The 22,131-nt window shown below is 37.2% G+C and overlaps 1 protein-coding gene across 2 annotated transcripts in view; it reads right to left on the bottom strand.

The window, feature by feature from the left end:
- DNAH3 (dynein axonemal heavy chain 3) overlaps window positions 1-22,131 on the bottom strand; it is a 215,527-nt gene that overhangs the window by 78,707 nt on the left and 114,689 nt on the right. For both annotated transcript variants that reach the window (XM_021086503.2, XM_085017379.1), the window contains one exon: window positions 17,169-17,414. In XM_021086503.2, coding sequence (XP_020942162.2) covers window positions 17,169-17,414 — 246 coding nt within the window. The remainder of the gene's footprint in view (window positions 1-17,168; window positions 17,415-22,131) is intronic.

Genomic DNA, 22,131 nt, shown 5'->3' with positions numbered 1-22,131 from the left:
GCAGTGAACATTGGGGTGCACATGTCTTTTCAAATTAAGGTTATCTCCAGATATATGCCCAAGAGTGGGATTGCTGGATCATATGGTAGTTCTATTTTTAGTTTTTAAAGAAATTTCCACCAGAAAGAGAAATTAAGGAAACAATCCTATTTACCATTGCATCAAAAAGAATAAAATACCTAGGAATAAACCTACCTAGAGACAAAAGTCCTGTATTCTGAAAACTGTAAGATGCTGATGAAAGAAATCAAAGATGACATAGATGGAAAGTCCATGCTGCTATAAATGGCATTCTTTCTTTCCTTTTTATAGTTAATATTCCATTGTATATATGTACCACATCTTCGTTATTCATTCCTCTGTTGACAGACATTGAGGTTGCTTCCAAGTCTTGGCTATTATATATAGTGTGGCAATGAATATTGGGGTGCATGTATCTTTTCAAATTATGGTTTTCTATGGATATATGCCCAAGAGTAGAATTGCTGGATCATAGAGTAACTCTATTTTTAGTTTTTAAAGGAACCTCCATACTGTTTTCCACAGTGGTTGCATCAATTTATATTCCTACCAAAAAGTGTAGGAGAGTTCCCTTTCCTCTGCATCCTTTCCAGAATTTATGATGTGTAGACTTTTAGATGATGGCCATTCTGACTGGTTTGAGGTGATATTTCATCATTTTTTTTTAAATTTTGGATAGGCCTGTGGCGTGTGGAAGTTCATGGGTTAGGGATCAAACCCACGCTGCAGCAGCAACCTCAGCCACTGCAGTGACAGCATTGGATCCTTAACCCACTATACCACAAAAGAATTCCCCTCATTGTAGTTTTGATTTGCATTTCTCTAATAATTAGCAATGTTGAGCCTCTTTTAATGTTTTTTTGCCATATGTATGTCTTCTTTGGAGAAGTGTCTATTTAGATCTGCCCATTTTTTTTTATTTGGTTGTTTGTTTGTTTGTTTTTTTGATATTGAGCTTTATGAGTTGTTTGTGGAGTCTGGAGATTAATCCCTTGCCAGTCACTTTGTTTGCAAAGATTTTCTCCACAATCCTGTGGGTTGTTTTTCTTTTTGTTTATATTTTCCTTTGCTGTACAAAAGCTTTTAAGTTTAATTAGGTCCAATTGTTTCTTTTTGTTTTATTTTCATTATTCTAGGAAGTGTATCCAAAAAGATACCTCTGTGATTTATGTCAAAGAGTGTTCTATGTTTTCCTCTAAGAGTTTTGTAGTATCTATCCTTACATTTAGGTCTTTAATCCATTTTGAGTTAATTTTTGTGGTGTTAGAGAGTGTTCCAATTTCATTCTTTTACATATAGGTGTCCAGTTTTCCCAGCATCATTTATTGGAGATACTATCTTTTATATATTGCATATTCTTGCCTTTTTGTCATAGATTAATTGATCATAAGTGTGTGGGTTTAGTTCATGGCTTTCCATCCTGTTTTATTGATCTATATTTCTGTTTTGTACCAGTACCATACAGTTTTGATGACTGTAGCTTTGTAGTATGGTCTTAAGCCAGGGATCCTAATTCCTGTGATGAAAACTTTCAATATCCACCTTCTTAGCAAGATGCTTCTTAACTGAACAACAATTTTAAGTCATTAGATCTTAAAGTCATTATGCTTTTAAAAATCATTTAATCCAACTTTGTTACTATAGTTTAACTTTTTATTTTGAAAAAAATTTAAAATACGAAAATAAGAACAGTATAATAAACTACCATATACCCATTATCAAGCTTCAATAATTATCAACATTTTGCAATTCTTGCCTCATGCGCTTCCCCAATACCAACCACTACCATTTTCATTTTCCCTTCCCTTCCTCTCCCCCTTCCTCCCTTTTGTCTCCTTTCTTCCTTCTTTCTTTGAAGCATTTTGAAGCAAATCCTGATATCACATTTTATCTGTAAATACATGTGACTCAATGTTAGACCAATTTCATTGATTACGTTATGAACTATGACATAAGTAACTTTCACTCTTTCATCTCCTCTCCTCTGGTTCCTTTTATTGTTTTTTCTCTTTCGTTTCTTTTTTAAAATTGGAGCTGCAGCTGCCAGCCTGTGCCACAGTCACAGCAACGCCAGATCTGAGCCACATCTGCAACCCACACCACACCCATGGCAATGCCAGATCCCCAACCCATTAAGCAAGGCCAGAGCTTGAACCCATGTCCTCATGGATACCAGTTGGGTTCGTCACCACTGAGCCACAACAGGGACTCCCATCCTTTTGTTGTTCTTGATGATATAAGTTTTACTTTGTCAGGGATTACAACACCAACATTTTGTTCTGCAGCGATAATTCTCCCATTCTTTGTCTTAGGTCTCTATTTAACATAGACCATATAAGGGTTCATTACTTGGAATGATTTGTTAGTTTGCTGATTTCATCTTTTCTTTAGAAGATGGGACTTACTGGGGCTCAGTTCTCTCTTGCATATTTGGGAGTGTCTGATGCTTTTGACGAGTGACTTGGCTGAGAGCAGTTTTCTTAGGTCACATTTTCTTTCCCTTAGGATTTTGCAGTCCGTTGTTCCAGTATGTTTTCTTGCATTCTAGGTTACCATGTAGAAGTCTGAGGCCCATCAGATTATTTTCACTTTTATTGATTTTTCTTTATTTAGATGCCTGATGGAATATCTTTTATCCCAGAAATGCAATAATTTAATCAGATTGTTTCTTTTGGTCAATTATTCTGTGTCTGTTTTTCTTAGAACACAACCTACTCTTAAAATTTGCAGAAATAGTTCTTCATCTTAGGAAAAATTTCTGCATTTATATCTCAGTATATATCATCTACACCATTTACTGGGTTATCTACTAAAAGAACCATATTCTTTATAATTGCTTTAAGTATTTGTCTTTTTCTTCTATAGCAGTGTAGCTATCTCAAAACTGTTCTCTAAGATGTCTAGACTTGTATGATTTATTCCTCACTGGTTCTAATTTACTTATTACATCATTAATAGTACTTAGTTTTTAATTCATTTCTTTGGTTTTTCAATCCCTCCTTTCCTCTGGCTCTGTGGTTTTATCACCTCATCTACAAACTTTAAAATGACAGATTTATTAAGATATAATCCACATACAATTTTTTTGGTCTTTTTGTCTTTTTAGAGCCGTACCTGCGGCATATGGAGGTTCCCAGGCTAGGGGTCTAATTGGAGCTGTAGCTGCTGGCCTACACCAGAGCCACAGCAACGCCAGATACAAGCCGTGTCTGCAACCTACATCACAGATCATGGCAACACGAGACCAGGGATTGAACCCAAAATCTCATGGTTCCTAGTTGGGTTTGTTTCCACTATGCCAGAATGGGAACTCCATCCACATACAATTTAATTCACCCATTTCAAGTGTACAATTCAATGGTTTCCTACAAATATTTGTATGTGTAAATATAATAATATTCACAAAATTGCATAGTCATTACCATAATCAATCTTAGAACATTTCATTACATCAAAAAGAAACCTCATGCTTCTTAGCTGTCACCTCAAATCCTTTTCCCATCTCTCACCTCCCTCCTCACCCTCCACTAGGCAACCACTAATGCACTTTCTATCTCTATAGATTTTCTATTCTGGACATTTCATATAAATGAAATCATCCAATAGATGTTCTTTTGTGATTAACTTCTTCAACTCATCGTAATGTTTTTAAGGTTCAACCATGTCGTAGCCTTTATTATTATTTCATTTCTTTTTGTTGTTAAATAGTCTTTCATTGCATGGATATACTATATTTTATTTATTCATTCATCAGTTGGTGGACATTTGGATTGTTTCCACTTTTGGCCATTATGAATCTTGCTGTTATGAATATTTGTGTAGAATGTGTGGACATATGTTTTTGTTTCTCTTGGGCATATATCTAAGAGTGGAATTGCTTGGTCACGTAGTAACTCTATGTTTAACTTTTGAGGAACTGCCAAATGCTATTTTCCAAAGCTGCTGTACCATTTCATATTTCCATTACAATATGTGAAGTTTCTGCTTTTCCCACACTCTCACCAACACTGTTGTTTTCCATCTTTTTTATTATTCTCATTGTAGTTATGAAGTGGTATCTTGTGTTTTTGATTTGCATTTTTCTCAATGGCTAGTAATGTTGAGTTCTTGTTATGTGTTTACTGGCCGTTGGTATAACTTCTTTGGAGAAATGTCTATTCAGTTACTTTGTCCATTTTTATTTTTTATTTTATTTTATTTTTTGGCTGCACCCACAGCTTGTGGAACTTCCTGGGCCAGGGATCAAACCCAAGCCACAGCAGCGACCCAAGCCACTGCAGTGACAAAACCAGATCCTTAACTCACTGCACCACAAGGAAACTTCCCTTTGTTCATTTTTAAATTGTATTATTTGTCTTCATATTATTGAATTATAATACTTCTTTATGTAGTCTAGAAACCAGTTCTGTTATCAGATACATAATTTGCATAACTTTCATTGATTCTGTGAGTGTTTTTTCATATTCTTTTTTTCTTTCTTTTTTTTTTTTAGGACCACACCCACAGCACATGGAAGTTTCCAGGCTAGGGGTCGAATTGGAGCTACAGCTGCCAGCCTACACCAGACACAGCAATGCCAGATCTGAGCCATGCCTATGAACTACACCGTAGCTCACAGCAATGCCAGATCCTTAATCCACTGAGTGAGGCCAGGGGTTGAACTGCATCCTCATGGATACTAGTCAGGTTTGTTACCACTGAGACACAACAGGAACTCCATCTTTTCATACTTTTTTTTTTTAAGGCTGCACCTGCAACATATGGAAGTTCCCAGGCTAGAGGCTGAATCAGAGCTGAAGCTGCTGGCCTACACCACAGCCACAGCAATGCTGGATCCTTAATCACTGAGCGAGGCCAGGGATTGAACTGGCAACCTCATGGTTCCTAGTTGGATTTGTTTTCTCTGAGCCGCGATGGGAACTCCTTTGATCCATTTTAAGTTAATGTTTGACCATGGTGTAAAGTAGAGGTCCAACTTCATTATTTCACATGGATATATTCCATTATCCTAGCACCATGTACTGAAAGGATTATTCTTTCTCATTTAATTATCTTGATATTTTTGTCAAAAATCAAGTCTCTATAAATGTGAGGGGCTTTTTTCTGGACTCTCTGTTATGTCCCATTGATCTACATATCTATTCTTTTGCCAGTAGCACACTGTTCATCTATAAAGTTTTAAAATTAAATTTATATCATTACTAGGTTCTATGAACACAAATATTTTATGAATCTTAGGTCACATTTTTCTTCCAGATTCTCATTCTCTCTGTCTCCCTGATATTCCTGCTCTGATATAATCAGGCAAATTCTCTTGACATTTTCTCCAACATCATCTGGGGTGAGTTTATTTCACCCTCTTTCTTGGCCGCAACTCAAGGACTGGTGTATGGATTCTTTACTGTAGCTTGAGGTTACAGGGGTTGGGTAAAAGGTAGTACTTAGGGAGTTCCCATTGTAGCTCAGAGGAAATAAATATGACTAGCATCCATGAGGTTGCAGGTTCGATCCCTGGCCTCGCTCAGTTAAACATCTGGCATTGCCGTGAGCTGTGGTGTAGGTTGCAGACGCGGCTTGGATTCTGCATTGCTGTGGCTGTGTTGTAGGCTGGCAGCTACAGCTCAGATTAGACCCCTAGCCTGGGAACTTTCATATGTCGTGGTTGTGGCCCTAAAAAAAAAAAAAAAAAAAAAAAAGTAAATAAATAAAAGGAAGTAGTCAGTGCCCTTGCCAGAAAACCTGGGCTCTGCACTTCTTTCTAACGTTTGGCCAATTTTCCTGAACATGCGTTCATACCACTCCCACCCAAGCTACAGATATGTCCCACTCCTGGAAGATTCAGCTTGAGCCCTGCTACTTTCTCCCACTCCTTATAAGGTCCTGCAGAATTATGGGGAGGGGGGTTTATGCTCAAAGGTTTCTTAGACATTTTTTTGCAGCTGCCCAGTCACCAATGTAGTCTGCTTTTTTCCACACTGGTGATCACCACTGAAGACTCAGAATTTTGTCAACTCACCTGTTTTTGTCTCAGCATCACTTTTAGAAGGACAGTGGAGTTGCAGGTTCTGGGTGAGAGATACAACATGTAGGATTGTTGGTTTCTCTCCCTGTCTACTACTTTTCAATGTTTAAAGAATCAGGCTGTAACTGGTTTGTCTGTTGTTGTTGTTGTTACTGGTGGGAATTTTTAGACAAACTGTTGTTGTTATTCATTTCATTACATTAAAGGAAAGCATGTCTGTTATCCTACATCACTGTGCAGCTTTACCTAGAAGTCAATCTGGTACAACGCTTTTAGAAAGCAATCTGATACTATGCGTACAGAGCTACAAAAATGTTCTCTGGTCTAAGTCAGAAATCCCACTCTAGGAATTTATCATGAGGAAATAATTCACAATGAAAATAATCTCTACACATGAGTATGCAGCACCATCTGTGATAGAAAATTTTGGAAACAATTTACATGTCCCATATAAGGAGACCAGATGAAATTATGTCTTATAAGATGAATGGACTATTTTTCAGTCATTAAAATGATAGGTTATTTACAAAACAGAAACAGACTCACAGATACAGAACACAAACTTACAGTTATCAAAGGGGAAAGGGGGATACACCAGGATTTGAGGTTAACAGATACACATATCTAAAACAGATCCAACAACAAGGACCTACTGGATAGCAGAGAACAATATTCAACATCTTGTAATAACCTATAATGGGAAAGAATCTGAAAAAGAAGATATATATATATGTATGTATGTATGTATGTATGTATATTCATTACGTATATGTGTATGTATATCTACCTATCTGAAACCCCCTTGCTGTACACCTGAAGCTACAATAGGAAAAGAAAAAAAAGAACTAGGGGCAATGAAGTAGATGTGCATTCTAAAGAGATGAAATGGAGTTCCCGTCGTGGCGCAGTGGTTAACGAATCCGACTAGGAACCATGAGGTTGCGGGTTCGATCCCTGCCCTTGCTCAGTGGGTCAAGGTTCCGGCGTTGCCGTGAGCTGTGGTGTAGGTTGCAGACGCGGCTCGGATCACGCGTTGCAGTGGCTCTGGCGTAGGCTGGTGTCAACAGCTCCGATTAGACCCCTAGCCTGGGAACCTCCATATGCCGCAGCAGCGGCCCAACAAATGGCAAAAGACAAAAAAAAAAAAAAAAAAAAAAAAGAGATGAAATGACTTAAATTTTAGAATTCCTCTAAAACTAAGAGGAAGATAGTGAGATATATACCCAATTAATACTCAAGTAAAATAGAAAAATTAAAAAATGAAGCTTTGAAGTTCCCGTTGTGGCATGGGTGGACACCATGAGGTTGTGGGTTCGATCCCTGGCCTCTCAGTGGGCTAAGGATCCGGCATTGCTCTGAGCTGTGGTGCAGGTCACAGTCATGGCTCGGATCCCTAGTTTCTGTGGCTGCGGTGTAGGGAGGCAGCTGTAGCTCCGATTGGACCCCTAGCCTGGGAACCTCCATATGCTGCGGGTATGGCTCTAAAAAGCAAAAATAAATAAATAAATAAATAAATACTAAAAAAATGATAGTCAGAAATAGAGAGATGATAGATAGATAGAAAACGCTTTTAAGAAACAATTACAGGAGTTCCCGTCGTGGCGCAGTGGTTAACGAATCCGACTACGAACCATGAGGTTGCGGGTTCGGTCCCTGGCCTTGCTCAGTGGGTTAAGGATCTGGCGTTGCCGTGAGCTGTGGTGTAGGTTGCAGACGTGGCTCGGATCACGCGTTGCTGTGGCTCTGGTGTAGGCTGGTGGCTACAGCTTCAATTCGACCCCTAGCCTGGGAACCTCCATATGCTGTGGGAGCGGCCCAAAGAAATAGCAAAAAGACAAAAAAAAAAAAAAAAAAAAAAAAAAGATCACAGATAAAAATAGAATAAAAAAGGTAATTTACACCATTTTGGCAACTATGTAAAAGGATCAGATGGACAAGGCAGAGAAAAGATTTTTTGAAAACTGAAATACTTGTGATAGGGTGGTATGAACAAAAAATATTTTTGATTACTTTTATTTAATAGAATTGAATTGCTTTCACAATAAAAGAAAAAGAGACACAAAAAGCATGATTCAGAAAAGCATTTATCCCTTTCCCTTGCTGATGTTATTAGCTAGAGCTAATTTGTGGCTTGATACGGGAACATTTAGGTCAAACAGAAAAGGCACAATTAAACAAAAGTGGATTTACTGCCATGTGACTTTGGCCAAGGTTACTATCTGCAAATCTGTAAAAAGGGGCCTGATTTTTACATCAAGCTGAGAGAATCTCTGTGGAAAGTGAATGGACATATGTGTCAGACATTCAGCTGTGGGCACAGAGAGGCACTTGAGAACATTTAACTCTAGGTCTCTTTGGCCCTCATCAGAGCAGTGCTCCCTTCTGTTTGCTCTGTGATTTTCACTCACACTCTAGAAGGGGTGAGGGGTGGAATGGGGAGAAGAGCAGAAATCCAAGGAGACAAATTAATTCCATCATCTCTGGCCACCCGCTACCCCAGCTCTGTTTTCCTCTCCTCCACTTGGGAGAGTAAGGTAAACGTCAACAGAGACGTGAGTTTTCAAAGGACACACAATGGATGGGTGAATAAAGGGAGCTGTAGCATTTTCTGGACAAATAAAATCAATGTAAGATGACGTGAACCCAATCTTGAGAGAATTCCTGAAAGGACGGCTTTCTTTAGTGTACGCTCCCCAACGCAGTTCCTTCAGCACCTGTTTGAGAGATCCTTTCACCCCACGGCTCTGAGATCATGAAAAGCCCAGAAAACAATGTCCCTGGACCTCTCACCATAAGGATCTGAACCCATGTTGAAAGTCTAGAAAGGCATTTTAAGTTTTTTAAGATGGTAATAAGAAAGTATAATCAAAGCCAGATCAAGAGACTATATTCCACATGATTCTATGCATTTGAAATGTCCAAAAAAGGCAAATCTATGGAGAGCAGATGAGTGGTTGCCTGGGGCTGAGGATGGGAATGTTAATTGAAAACGGGCATGAAGGATTTGACTGGGGTGATGAATGGTCTAACAATGTTCCCATGTTCTAAAATTGGATTAGAAGGTTACACAACTAGGTAAATTTACTACAACCCACAGATTTGTTCACTTAAATGAGTGAATTTTATGGTATGTAAGTTACACCTCAAAAAAGAATTCACACTTGGCACTTAAAACTTATCTTTGGATTCAAATGGGTTCTGGCTAGGAGCTTTGTGCTTTCCTACTGAAATACTTATGAAAGCACACAAGAGAGAAGTGGAATAATGTCATTAAACACAGACTGAAAGAATCCAGGCAGAATCTAGATAGTAGATAGGAGATGAGCTACTACTAGATGGTAGATGAACTGGGCTGAGAAATTCTACCTCAAGAGACTATGTGGAGTTCCTGCTGTGGCTCAGCAGATAATGAACCCAACTAGTATCCATGAGGAGGCAGGTTTGATCCCTGGCCTTGCTCAGTGGGTTAAGGAGCTGGTGTTGCCATGAGCTGTGGTGTAGGTTGCAGACAAGGCTCTGATTCCACATTGCTGTGACTCTGGCATAGGCCTGCAGCTGCAGCTCTGATTGGACCCCTAGCCTGGGAACTTCCATATGCCGTGGGTACGGCCCTAAAAAGACAAAAAAGAAAAAAAAAAGATAGAGAGAGAGACACTACATGAGAAGAGCAACAGGCTCACTGGTTATGTGCCAGTGGCCTCTCCAGTGTGCAAGATACAAGTGACACCCCACACAGAAGGTGAGGCAGCTGTTCCTTTGCCCTGGGAAAACTGTTTCATGTTTTTCTCACCCTTGTCTTACCAGGCCATCTTTCTATAGCTGGCAGGGGCAGCAGGGTCCCAGACCACAATGAGTAAGAAGAAGGAAACAGGAGAGGCACCTTAAATTCAGTGAGGTATGGTCTTCCAAAGTAAAGATCCACAGCTGCCTCTGTTGAAAAGTGTCCCTTTTTCTGAATGTTCACAGATGAAACAGATAAAAAGACTGCCTCTGACAGATGGCATTAGTTGATTACATGTGGTCACTGGATCTTGGCCATCCCATTGTTCCTGACTCTAGGGTTTACAGCATCTGGGTTTATTTTTAAGGGGGGGGGTTATGCATATCATTTACCCTGATCACGTCCAAAAGTAGTGAGGATTTTGAAAACCAGCAGGTGGACAAATGTACGATTACAATGGAGACAAACTAAAGCTTAACTTTCCATGGATATGTTCATATTGACCACTTATAAGGTGTCCTTTACTTTTACAAACAGCTTTTTCAGAATCAAGCCTACTTTTGAGTTGTTGCAATAGAAAATATATGAAGAAACTAGTGTGCAGTACTTGCTGGAGATCATGGTTTTTCTTATGCTGAGTAAACTGAACAGGATGTGAAAGGAGGGAGATGAATCCATCACAGAAGACAGGAAATGTTATCAGGCAAAGTTACTTAGAAAACTTGGAAGCTGTGCACATCATTAGCTCTCCAGCTGCAGAAGGGAAGTAAAGATGTCACAAAGTGAACCAAGACTGGGGTCAAGGGCACTTCATATACCAATTTGCTGACACAGAGCATGAACAGATTGATCTTATAGGATGGGGGAAGCAGAAAACAACACATGAAGCCTGTTAAAAAGTATTGCAGTGTAAAGGAATATAATATGGAAATTATACCTGAAGAGTATATTGCTAAACCCTTTTTAATGCAGGACTCATAACCAAATTTTTGGAAACTATTTGGTATTCTAAATAGGGTGTAAAAAGATATGTTCTTTAATGAAATAGGAGCAGAAGGCCATAAAGAGAAAACAGGCTTAGGTGAAAATGTAAAATTAAATAAAAGAGGAAGATGGATGACCTAATAGAGATGAGGATGATGAGGACAGCAATAGTGGCTAATGTTTATTTAACTCTTTCTGTAATCTGAGTTTTATTATAAGTGTTTTTACATGTGTTAACCCATTTAATTCTTATAATAATACCATGAATGCATAATGTTATTGTCCTCATTTTATAACTGAGGAAACTGAGAAGGGTTAAGGAACTTGCTCAAAGTAACGCAATCATAGGATGTTTCCTAAAGACGGCCACTTCTTCAAGGTCAAGAAATGTAACTCACCTACTACATACATAAAAACACAAATAGCAACTTAGACAAAATGAGGTAGCAGAGGAACATGTTCCAGATGAAGAATCAAGATAAAATCCCAGAAGAAGAACTAAGTGAAGGGAAGACAGGCAATCTACCCAAGAATTCAGAGCAATGATTGCAAAGATGATCCAAGACCTCGGGGAAAGAAGGAATGCACAGAGCAAGAAGTAAGAAGTTTTTTCTAACAAAGAGTTAGAAAATATAAAGAACAACCAGAGATACAGAATACTAAAATAAAAATATACTAGAAGGAATCAACTGTAGACTAAATGATACATAGAAGTGGATCAGTGAGCTGAAAGAGTGGTGAAAATCACTGCTGCTGAACAGAAAAGAGAGAAAAGAATGAAAAGAAATGAGAACAGTTTAAGCGATTTCTGGGACAATCTCAAGCACAATAATATTAGAATATTAGCTTAGATGGGGTCCCAGAAGGAGATAAGAGCAAGAAAGGGGCTGAGAACATATTTGAAAACATAATAGCTGAAAACTTCCCTAACTGGGAAAGGAATCAGTCACCCCAAACCAGGAAGAGCAGAAAGTCCTATGCAGGATGAACCCAAAAAAGATCACACTAAGGCACACTATAATAAAAAAGACAAAAAATTAAAGATAAAGAGAGAATATTAAAAGCAGCAAGGGAAAAACAAAAAAAATAACATACAAGGGAACTCCTATAATATGGCTATCAGCTTATTTTTCAGTAGAAACTCTGTAGGCCAAAAGGAGTGGCATGATACATTTAAAGTGATGAAAGGGAAAAGGCTGCAAGCAAGAATACTCTACCCAGAAAGGATTTATTTCAAATTTGATGGAGGGATCAAAAGCTTTACAGAGAAGCAAAAGCTAAAAGAATTCAGTACCACCAAACAAGTTTTATAACAAATGTTAAAGGAACTTCCATAGGTGAAGAAAAGTCCACAACTAGAAATAAGAAAATTATGAAAAGAAAAAGTCACTGGTAAAGGCAAACATATGGTAAAGGTAGGAAATCACCCACATACAAAGTGAGTAGAGGGGTTAAAAGTCAAAAGTGGTAAAACCATCTCTACCCACAATAAGCAGTTAAGAGATACAGAGGGCTTCACAGGTGAATTCTCCCAACTATTCAGAGAAGAGTTAACATCTATCCTTTTCAAATTATTCCAAAAAATTTCAAAGGAACACTTACAAACTTATTCTTTGAGGCCAGCATCACTCTGATACCAAAATCAGACAAATATATCAAAGAAAGGAAAACTAAAGGCCAATATCACTGATGAACATAGATGTAAAAATCCTCAACAAAATATTAGCAAACTGAATCCAGCAATACATTAAAAGGATCATATACCATGATTAAATGGGATTTATCCTAGGGATATAAGGATTTTTCAATATCTGCAAATCAATGTGAAATATCACATTAACAAATTGAAGAATAAAAACCATAGCATCATATCAATAGATGAAGAAAAGCTTTCAACAAAATACAACATCCACTTATAATTTAAAAAAATCTCTCCAGAAAGTTATGACAAATCCACAGCTAACATCTTACTCGATGGTGAAAAGCTGAAAGCATTTCACCAAAGATCAGGAACAAGACAAGGATACCTATTCTTATCACTTTTATTCAACATAGTATTGAAAGTCTTAGCCACAACAATCAGAGAAGAAAAAGAAATAAATGAATCCAAATTGGAAAGGAGATATAAAACTACCACTGTTTGCAGATAACATGATGCTATATGAAGAAAATTCTAAAGACATTACCAAAAAATCTACTACAATTCATTAATGAATTTGGTAAAGTTTCAGGATACAATGTTAATATACAGAAATCAGCTGCACTTCTATATACTAAAAACAAACTCTCAGAAAGAGAAATTAGGAAACAATCCCTGAAGTCTTTTTCTGTCTGACTTACTTTACTAAGTATAATAACTTCCAGGTATATCCATGTTGTTGCAAATGGAAAAATTCCATTCTTTTTTGCAGCAGCGTAGCATTCCATTTCAGTATATACCTCATCTTCTTTATCAATTCACCTGCTGATGGACATTTATGTTGCTTCTATATCTTGGTTATTGTAAATAATGCTGCTATGAATATTAGGTTCATGTATCTTTTTGAATTAGTGTTCCCATTTTCTTTGGCTATATACCCAGGAGTGGAAAAGCTGGGTGATATGGTAGTTCTATTTTTAATTTTGTGAGAAACCTCCACACTGTTTTCCACAGTGGCTGTTCCAATTTACTTTTTCCATGGAACTAGAAAAATAATTCTTAACAGTTTGTATGAAAACCCAAAAGACACTCTAATAGCAAGCCAATCTTCAGAAAGAACAGAGGTAAAGGCATCATGCTCCCTGACTTCAGATTATACTACAAAGTTACAGTCATCAAAGCAGCATAGTATTGGCACAAAAACAGACACATATATCAATGGAACAGAAGAGGAAGCCCAGAAATACACTCAAACACTTATGGTCAATTAATCTATGACAAAGGAGGCAAGAATATACAGTGGCAAAAAAGACAGTCTCTTCAGTAAGTGATGCTAGGAAAACAAAATAGCTGTATGTAAAATAATAAAATCAGAACATTTTCTCACACCATACACAAAAGTAAACTCAAAATGAATTAAAGACCTACATGTAAGATTGGAAATCATAAAACTAGAAGAAAATCTAGGCAGAATACTCTTTGGCATAAACTGTAGCAATAATTTTTTTTAAATTTATCTTCTAAGGCAAAGGAAACAATAGCAAAACTAAACAAATGGACCTAATGGAACTTAAAAGCTTTTGCACGTCAGAGGAAACCATGGACAGAATGAAAAGACAACCTACTGAATGGGAGAAAATATTTGCTAGTGATATGACTAGGGTTACTATCTAAAATATATAAACAGCTCATGTAACTCAATATTAAAAAACCTGATTAATAAATGGGCAAAGGAACTGAATAGACTTTTTTTTTTTTTTTTTTTTTTTTTTTTTTTTTTTGCTTTTTTAGGGCCACATCTGCAGCCCTAGGAGGTTCCCAGGCTAGGGATCTAATCGGAGCTACAGCTGCTGCCCTATGCCACAGCCACAGCAACACCAGATCTGAGCTGTGTCTGCAATCTACACCACAGCTCACGGCAACACTGGATCTTTAACCCACTGAGAAAGGCCAGGGATCAAACACACAATCTCATGGTTCCTAGTCAGATTCATTTCTGCTGTGCCACGACGGGAACTCTGGAATAAACATTTTATTTATTTATTTATTTCTCTTTTTAAAAAATTTTTGTTTTGGAATATATATTTTTTAAAAGAGGAAATACAGATGGCCAGAAGGCATCTGAAAAGGTACTCAACATTGCTCTTCATCAGAGAAATGTAAACCAAAACCACAATAAGGTACTACCTCACATCTGTCAGAATGGCTGTCATCAAAAAGACCACAGATAACAAATGTTGGTGAGGATGTGGAGAAAAGGGGACACTTGAACACTGTTGAGGGCAATATAAATTGGTGCAGCCACTGTGGAAAACATTATAGAGGTTCCTCAAAAAACTAAAATCTATTGTATGACCCAGCAATCCTACTCCTGGGTATATATCTAAAGAAAACAAAAACACTAATTCAAAAAGATACATGCACCAGTATTCATGGCAGCATTATTTAGAATTGCCGAGCAACCTAAGTGCCCATTAGCAGATGAATAGGTAAAGATATGGTATTCCTACACCGTGGAATACTACTCAGCCATGAAAAGAATGACATTTTGCCATTTGCAGCAACATGGATGGACTTAGAGGGCATTATACTAAGTGAAATAAGTCAGAGAAGACAAGTCCTATATGATATCACTTATATGTGAAATCTAAAAAATACAACAAACTAGTAAACATAACAAAAAGGAAGCAGACTTTCAAATGTAGAGAACAAACTACTGGTTACCAGAGAAGAGAGGAATGGGAGAGAGGCAACACAGGGTTAAGAGCTACAAACTTTTGGCTATAAAATAAGCTAGAAGGATATATTGCACAACATGGGGACTATAGCAAATATTTTATAATAAATATAAATGATGTATAACCTTTAAAAATTGTGATTTGCAAATATTGTACACCTATAACATATAATATTATACTTCAACTCTTCTTAAATATAATAAAATATTTAAAAAGAGGAAAGTTAAAATGAGGTATCATTTTCACATTTCTAATTGCCCACGATTTAAAAAAAAAAAAAAAAATGGAAAGAGCGTTGGTGAGAGCACCAGGGAAATTTAGCAATCAAAAGCTTTAAAATTTTATTGACTCAGTAATTCTATTTATAGGAAATTATCCTAAGGACATAATCATGGATTAAGCAAATATGTATATGGAGGTTCCCAAACTAGGGGTTGAATCAGAGCTGTAGCTGCCGGCCTACGCCGCAGCCACAGCAACACCAGATCCGAGCCATGTCTGCGACCTACACCACAGCTCACGGCAACTCCAGATCCTTAACCCACTGAGCGAGGCCGGGGATCAAAACCCCGGTCCTCATGGATACTAGTCAGGTTCCTTACCACTGAGCCACAAAAGGAACTCCAAAATTACATCTTTTTATTATATGATAATTCATGTTTTTTCTTAAATAATGAACTTTACATCCATCAGGACGGCTATTCTAAAAAACAAAAGAAAACAAAACACGAAGCTGTGGAGAAACTGAAATGCTTGTGCACTGCTGGCAGAAGTGTATAATGGTGCAATCTGTATGAAAAACATTATGGCAGTTCCTCAAAAAATTAAACATAGAATTACATATGATTTAGAAATACCGCTTCGGGTCATACACTGAGCCACAAAGGGAACTCCACATTCACCAAGTTTTGACAAACACACATATCTCTGTAACCCCAAATCTGTTTCAATATATACAACAGTTACCATCACCCCGGGGAGCTACCTCACGGCCCCTCACATACTCTTTTATAATAAGAAATGTAAACTTGAGTTCCCGTCGTGGCACAGTGGAAACGAATCTGACTAGGAACCATGAGGTTGCAGGTTTAATCCCTGGCCTTGCTCAGTGGGTTAAGGATTTGGCGTTGCCACGAGCTGTGGTGTAGGTCACAGATGCGGCTCAGAGCCTGTGTTGCTGTGGCTCTGGCGTAGGCTGGCAGCTGTAGCTCCTATTGGGCCCCTAGCCTGGGAACCTCCATATGCAGTGTGTGTGGCCCTAAAGAGGCAAAAAAAGAAATGCAAAACTATTTGAATGTACATGTAGTATGATTCCTTTTTTTTTTTTTTTGCGCTATAGAAATACAGAAAAAACTGGAAGAAAATATGTAAAAAGTGAATATTTCTGGATAGTGGGTCTATTTATTTTCTCCTATTCCTTTCTTTGTCGTTTCTAAATTTTATATAATGTATTACTTGGGTGATTAGAAAAAAAAGTAAAAGTCACTTGAAAGAAAATAAACATCTTTCAACTTTCAATCTTTTAGTAAATGATCTCACAAATATAAGAAAATATGAATACATCATTAAAGTGATCATTTTGAGGATAATGCCTGCAGCAAAATTATACACATTTCAATATAATATTAGATTATAATGACAAAATTAAAGGAAATATTAATACTATAATCACCATATGCTATGACATGTGAAAACACATAGAATGGGACTAGAAAGGGATAAGAAAAGTGAAAGTGGCTATATTTCTCATGCTGTTTCTTGCAGCCTGTTAGAATAATGAGATTATGAGTAATTTGAAAAAGGTTATATTAACTTTTTTCCTAAATTAAAACTTAGAAGTAAAATAACCCATAAGACCCTGACTTCAGGGTCACTCATCTCTACATACAAGGGGCAACTCTGAACAAGTGAATCTGCCAAGCAAGCAACAGAATTTTCCTCAGCTTTTGTAAAGGCCTTACATGGGCCACGGAGTTTGCTTGATTTTGGAACAAATGACCCAAACCATTAATAGTAAGACTAAACAAACCGGTACTAAATTACCTCTTTCTGGAAAGATGTTGTTTTTGGTGAGTTTGACGCTTTTGGGTCTTGGGTTGTTATCATCCATACCCATGATCAGGTTACGGAAAAAGAGATCAAATTTCTTTCTGCTGTCTGTGTTGATGGTGCCGGCCACCGTCCACACCAAAGCAAAGAGGAATAGACCTTGCAGCCAGAGGAAGATCTGTTGGCTTGTCAGGCCTTCAGATAATTCACTTTTCTGCTCTTCTATTTCCCTGATTTCATCTAAAAGCAAGAAAAGGCATCTCAGGAAAAGCTGCAGAGTGCAACAGATATGAATTGGGTAGTTTTGTTTCTGAGGGGCCTGGAGAGGGGATTGTTATTGGCTGCGTGGCCATCTGCTACCAGATCCTTCATACACAAACATTAAAATAAAAAAAGGTTTTCATTATGGTAAGATATGCATTGTAGAAAAATTACCATCTTAACCATTTTAATGTTTAGTGGTATTAAATACATTAATATTATTGTGCAACCATCATCACTATATATATTCAGAACTATTTTTATCTATTTTTTTGTTTTTTTAAGGCCACCCCCACGGCATATCCAAAACTATTTTTTTATCTTGCAAAACTGAAACTCTGTACCCATTAAACATTAATTCATGACTCTTTTCCCCACAGCCTCACAAACGACATTATGCTGTTTGTCCTTACAAATCTGACTCATCTAGATATGTCTGAGGTGAAATCATACAGTCCTTTTCTGACTGACTTAGAGCTCTCAGCATAATGTCCTCAAGGGTTCATCCATGTTGTAGCTGGTATCAGAATTTCTTTCTTTTTTAAGGATGAATATTCTTTTGCTCTATGTATATACTACACTTTCTTTATCCACTCATTGTTTGATGGATACTTGGGCTGCTTCCAGCTTTGGCTACTGTGAATAAAGCTGCTATGAACATGGGGATGCAAATAACTGTTGATGTCCCCACTTTCAATTCCTTTATGTAGATACCCAGAGTTGAAGTGCTAAGTCATATGGTAGCCTATATTTAATTTTGAGGAACTGACAACTATTTTCCATAGCAACCATACCATTTTACATTCCCATCAACGGTGCACCAAGTTTCCAATTTTGCTACATCCTTGTCAGTACTTGTTCTTTCTGGTTGTTGATTCTGTTTTTGTTTGCATAGTATACATCCAATATGTATAAGGTGATATTTCATTGTGGTTTTTATTTATTTGCATTTTCCTAGTAGTGATATTGAGCATCTTTTCATGTGCTCACTAGCCATTAGTCTAACTTCTTTGGAGAAATCTACGTCCTTTGCCTATTGTTTAATTAGGTTATTTATTTTTGCATTGTTAAATTCTAGGAGTTCTCTATTTATTCTGGATAGTCATCCTTTATCATAAAAATGATTTGCAAATATTTTCTCCCACTCTATGGGTTGCCTTTTTATTCTGTTGATAGGGCCTTTTGATGTACAAAAGTTTTTAATTTTCATGAAGTCTATTTTTTTTTCTTTTGTTGACTGTGCCTTTGGTGTCATATCTAAGAAATAATTGCCAAATAGCTTTCTTCAAGAAATTTTCTAAGTTTAGTTCTAATGTTTAGGTCTTTCACCTGTTTTAATTTTTTTTTTTTTTTTTTGGTTTTTGGGGCCACACACACAGCATATAGAAGTTTCCAGGCTAGGGGTCAAATCAGAGCTAGAGCTGCCAGCCTATGCCATAGCCACAGCAACACCAGATCCGAGCCATGTCTGTGACCTACACCACAGCTCAGGGAAATGCCAGATCCCTGAACCACTGATTGAGGGCAGGTATCGAACTCACATCCTGAGGGATACCAGTCAGATTCGCTTCTGCTGTGCCACAACAGGAACTCCTGTTGCTGTTTTTTGTTTTTGTTTTTTTTTTGTCTTTTTAGCGCTATACCTGAGGCATATGGAGGTTCCCAGGCTAGGAGTCTAATCAGAGCTATAGCTGCTGGCCTAAACCACAGCTCATGGCAATGCCGGATCCCACTGGGCGAGGCCAGGGATCGAACCCTCAACCTCATCGTTCCTAGTCGGATTCCTTTCCGCTGTGCCAGGACGGGAAATCCAGAAACTCCTGTTTTGAGTTAATTTTGGTATAGGGTATTCAGTTAGGGTCCCACCTCATTCTTTTGCAAGTGGATATCCAGGTTTCCTGGTACCATTAGTTGAAAACTACTGTCCTTTCTACATTAATAATACATGCAAGAATTTATATCTAGACTTTCTATTCCATTTCATTGGTTTATGTATCTATCTTTATGTGAGTACTGATGTGAACTTAAGCACTGTTGTGATTATTGCAGCTTTGCAGTAAGTTCTGAAATCAGGAAGTGTTCTTTGTTCTCCAATTTTGTTCTTTTTTTTCAAGACTGTTTTGGTATGAAATTCCATACGAATTTCAGGATGGATTTTTATATTTCTGAAAAAATGTAATTGGGATTTTGATAGAAATTGCACTGAGTCTGTAAATCATTTTGGGTAGTATTGACATCTTAACAATATTTAGTCTTCCAATCCATGAACTTGTGATGTCTTTCTATTTTATGTGTTCTTTAATTTCTTTAAGCAATGTTTTATATTTTTCATTGTAGAAGTCTATCATCTTATTTTTTAAATTATTTCCTATGTATTTTCTTCTTTGCAATGCTGTTGTAAGTGGCACAAGTTTCTCAATTTAGATTTTGAATTGTTCATTGTCAGTGTACAGAAATGCAACTGATTTTGTGTGCTGCCACTTTGCTGAATTTGTTCATAACAGAGTTTTTTTGTGTGGGTGGAATACTTAGGATTTACTACATATTAGACCATGTCATCTGCAAACTGAGATAATTTTACCTTTTCCTTTCTTATATTACTTTTTCTTGCCTAATTACTCTGACTAGAACTTTCAGTACCATGTTAAATAGAAGTGGTGAAAGCGAGAGTTCCTGTCATGGCGCAGTGGTTAACGAGTCCGACTAGGAACCATGAGGTTTCGGGTTCGATCCCTGCCCTTGCTTAGAGGGTTAACGATCCAGCGTTGCCGTGAGCTGTGGTGTAGGTAGCAGATGAGGCTCGGATCCTGCATTGCTGTGGCTCTGGCGTAGGCCAGTGGCTTACAGTTCTGATTAGACCCCTAGTCTGGGGATCTCCATATGCTGCAGGAGTGGCCCTAAAAAAGGCACAAAGACAAAAAAAAAAAAAAAAAAAAAAAAAGAAGTGGTGAAAGCAAGCGTTCTTTTCTTGTTTTTGATCTTAGTTGAAAAGCTTTAAGTCTTTCATCATTGATTATAATGTGCACTATGGAGTTTTCATATATGGTTTTTATTAAATTGTGTGGTAGTATCCTTCTATTCCTATTTTGTTGTATGTTGTTTATCATGATTTCATGAATTTTGTCAAATCATTTTTTGTATTAATTGAAATGTGTTTTTTCCTTCATTCTAGTAATTACATTGTATTACATGTATTACACATTGATCGATTTTCATACATTGAGCCATCTTTGCATTACAGAAATAAATCTTGGTTGGCCACAGGGTATAATCCTTTTAATATGCTGTTAAATTTGGTTTTCCAGTATTTTGGGGGGAATTTTTGCATTAATGTTCTTATGAACATATTTTTAATTATCTATGTTATTCTTGGAGTGTCTCTGTCTGGCTTTGGTGTCTGATTTCTACAGAGTTTTTTGTCGTAAATGGGTGTTGAATTTTGTCAAAAGATTTTTCTGCATCTATTGAGATGATCATATGGTTTTTTATTTTTCAGTTTGTTAATGTGGTATATCACACTGATTTGAGGATATTGAAGAATATTTGCTTCCCTGGGATGAATCCCACTTGATCATGGTGCATGACCCTTTTTAATGTGTTGTTGGATTTGTTTTATAGTTTTTTGCTGAGGATTTTTGTATCTATGTTCATCAGTGATATGGGCCTATAATTTTCTTTTTTTGGTCATATCTTTGCCTGGTTTTGGTAACAGGGTGATGCTGGCCTCATAGAATGAGTTAGGAAGTGTTAAGTGTTTTCCTTTAAACGTTTTGGAAAAGTTTGAGAAGAACTGGTATTCGTTCTTGTCTAAATGTTTGGTAGAATTTATCAGTGAAGCCCTCAGGTCCAGGGCTTTTCTGTGTTGGGAGCTTTTTGCTTATGGACAAACCTTAGTCATTGGTCTATTGAGATTCCTTCAGAATGTAGTCTTGGTAGGTTTTGTGTCTTGGTAGGCATTTGTTAATTTCATTTAGGTTATCCAATTTGTTGGCATGAAATTAGTTGTTCATTGAACTTTCTTATAATCCTTTTCATTTCTGTAGAGTGAGTAGTAACGTCCCCATTTTCATTACTCTTTCTCTTTTTTCCTTTTAGGGCCACACATAGGCCATATGGAAGTGCCCAGGCTAGGGGTTGAATCAGAGCTGTAGCTGCTGGCCTATGCCATAGCCATAGCAATGAGCTGCATCTGCGACTATACCACTGTTCATGGCAACGCCAGATGCTTAACCCACTAAGCAAGGCCAGGAATCAAACCTGCATCCTTATGGATATTAATCAGATTCATCACTGCTACATCACAATGGGAACTCCCTTCATTTCTGATTTTAGTAATTTGAAGATAAAGGCATGCCGAAAGGACATAGGAACTAACCTGAAGGAGCTCCCAATGGCCAAAGCCATTTGGACAACAAAACAAATAATTATAGTACTGGATTATAATCCATAGAACAAAATAAATATCCATGAGTCTATATTTTGGTCAATAAATTGATTAAGTAAATAAATGGGGAAAAATAGGTCTTCACTGAAGAATTATAATTAGTAAAAGGAAGTAGAAATAGAAAATTTACTCTAAGAAATGCCAGAGGTAGGCAAGATCTACCAATTGATGTTAAAATCAGGGCATGAAAAGTTTGAGGAGAAATAGCATATGTGCACAGTTTCAAATTATTTTCCCCAATGTATTTATTAA

The sequence above is a fragment of the Sus scrofa genome, chromosome 3, assembly GCF_054392235.1.
Source record: "Sus scrofa isolate SSC_HxYL_T2T_F1_AM1 chromosome 3, Sscrofa_HxYL_maternal_Yorkshire_Landrace_v2.0, whole genome shotgun sequence".
Taxonomy (NCBI): domain Eukaryota; kingdom Metazoa; phylum Chordata; class Mammalia; order Artiodactyla; family Suidae; genus Sus; species Sus scrofa.
The sequence above is the reverse complement of the archived record's forward strand: the minus strand, read 5'-3'. Positions and strand labels throughout refer to the sequence as shown.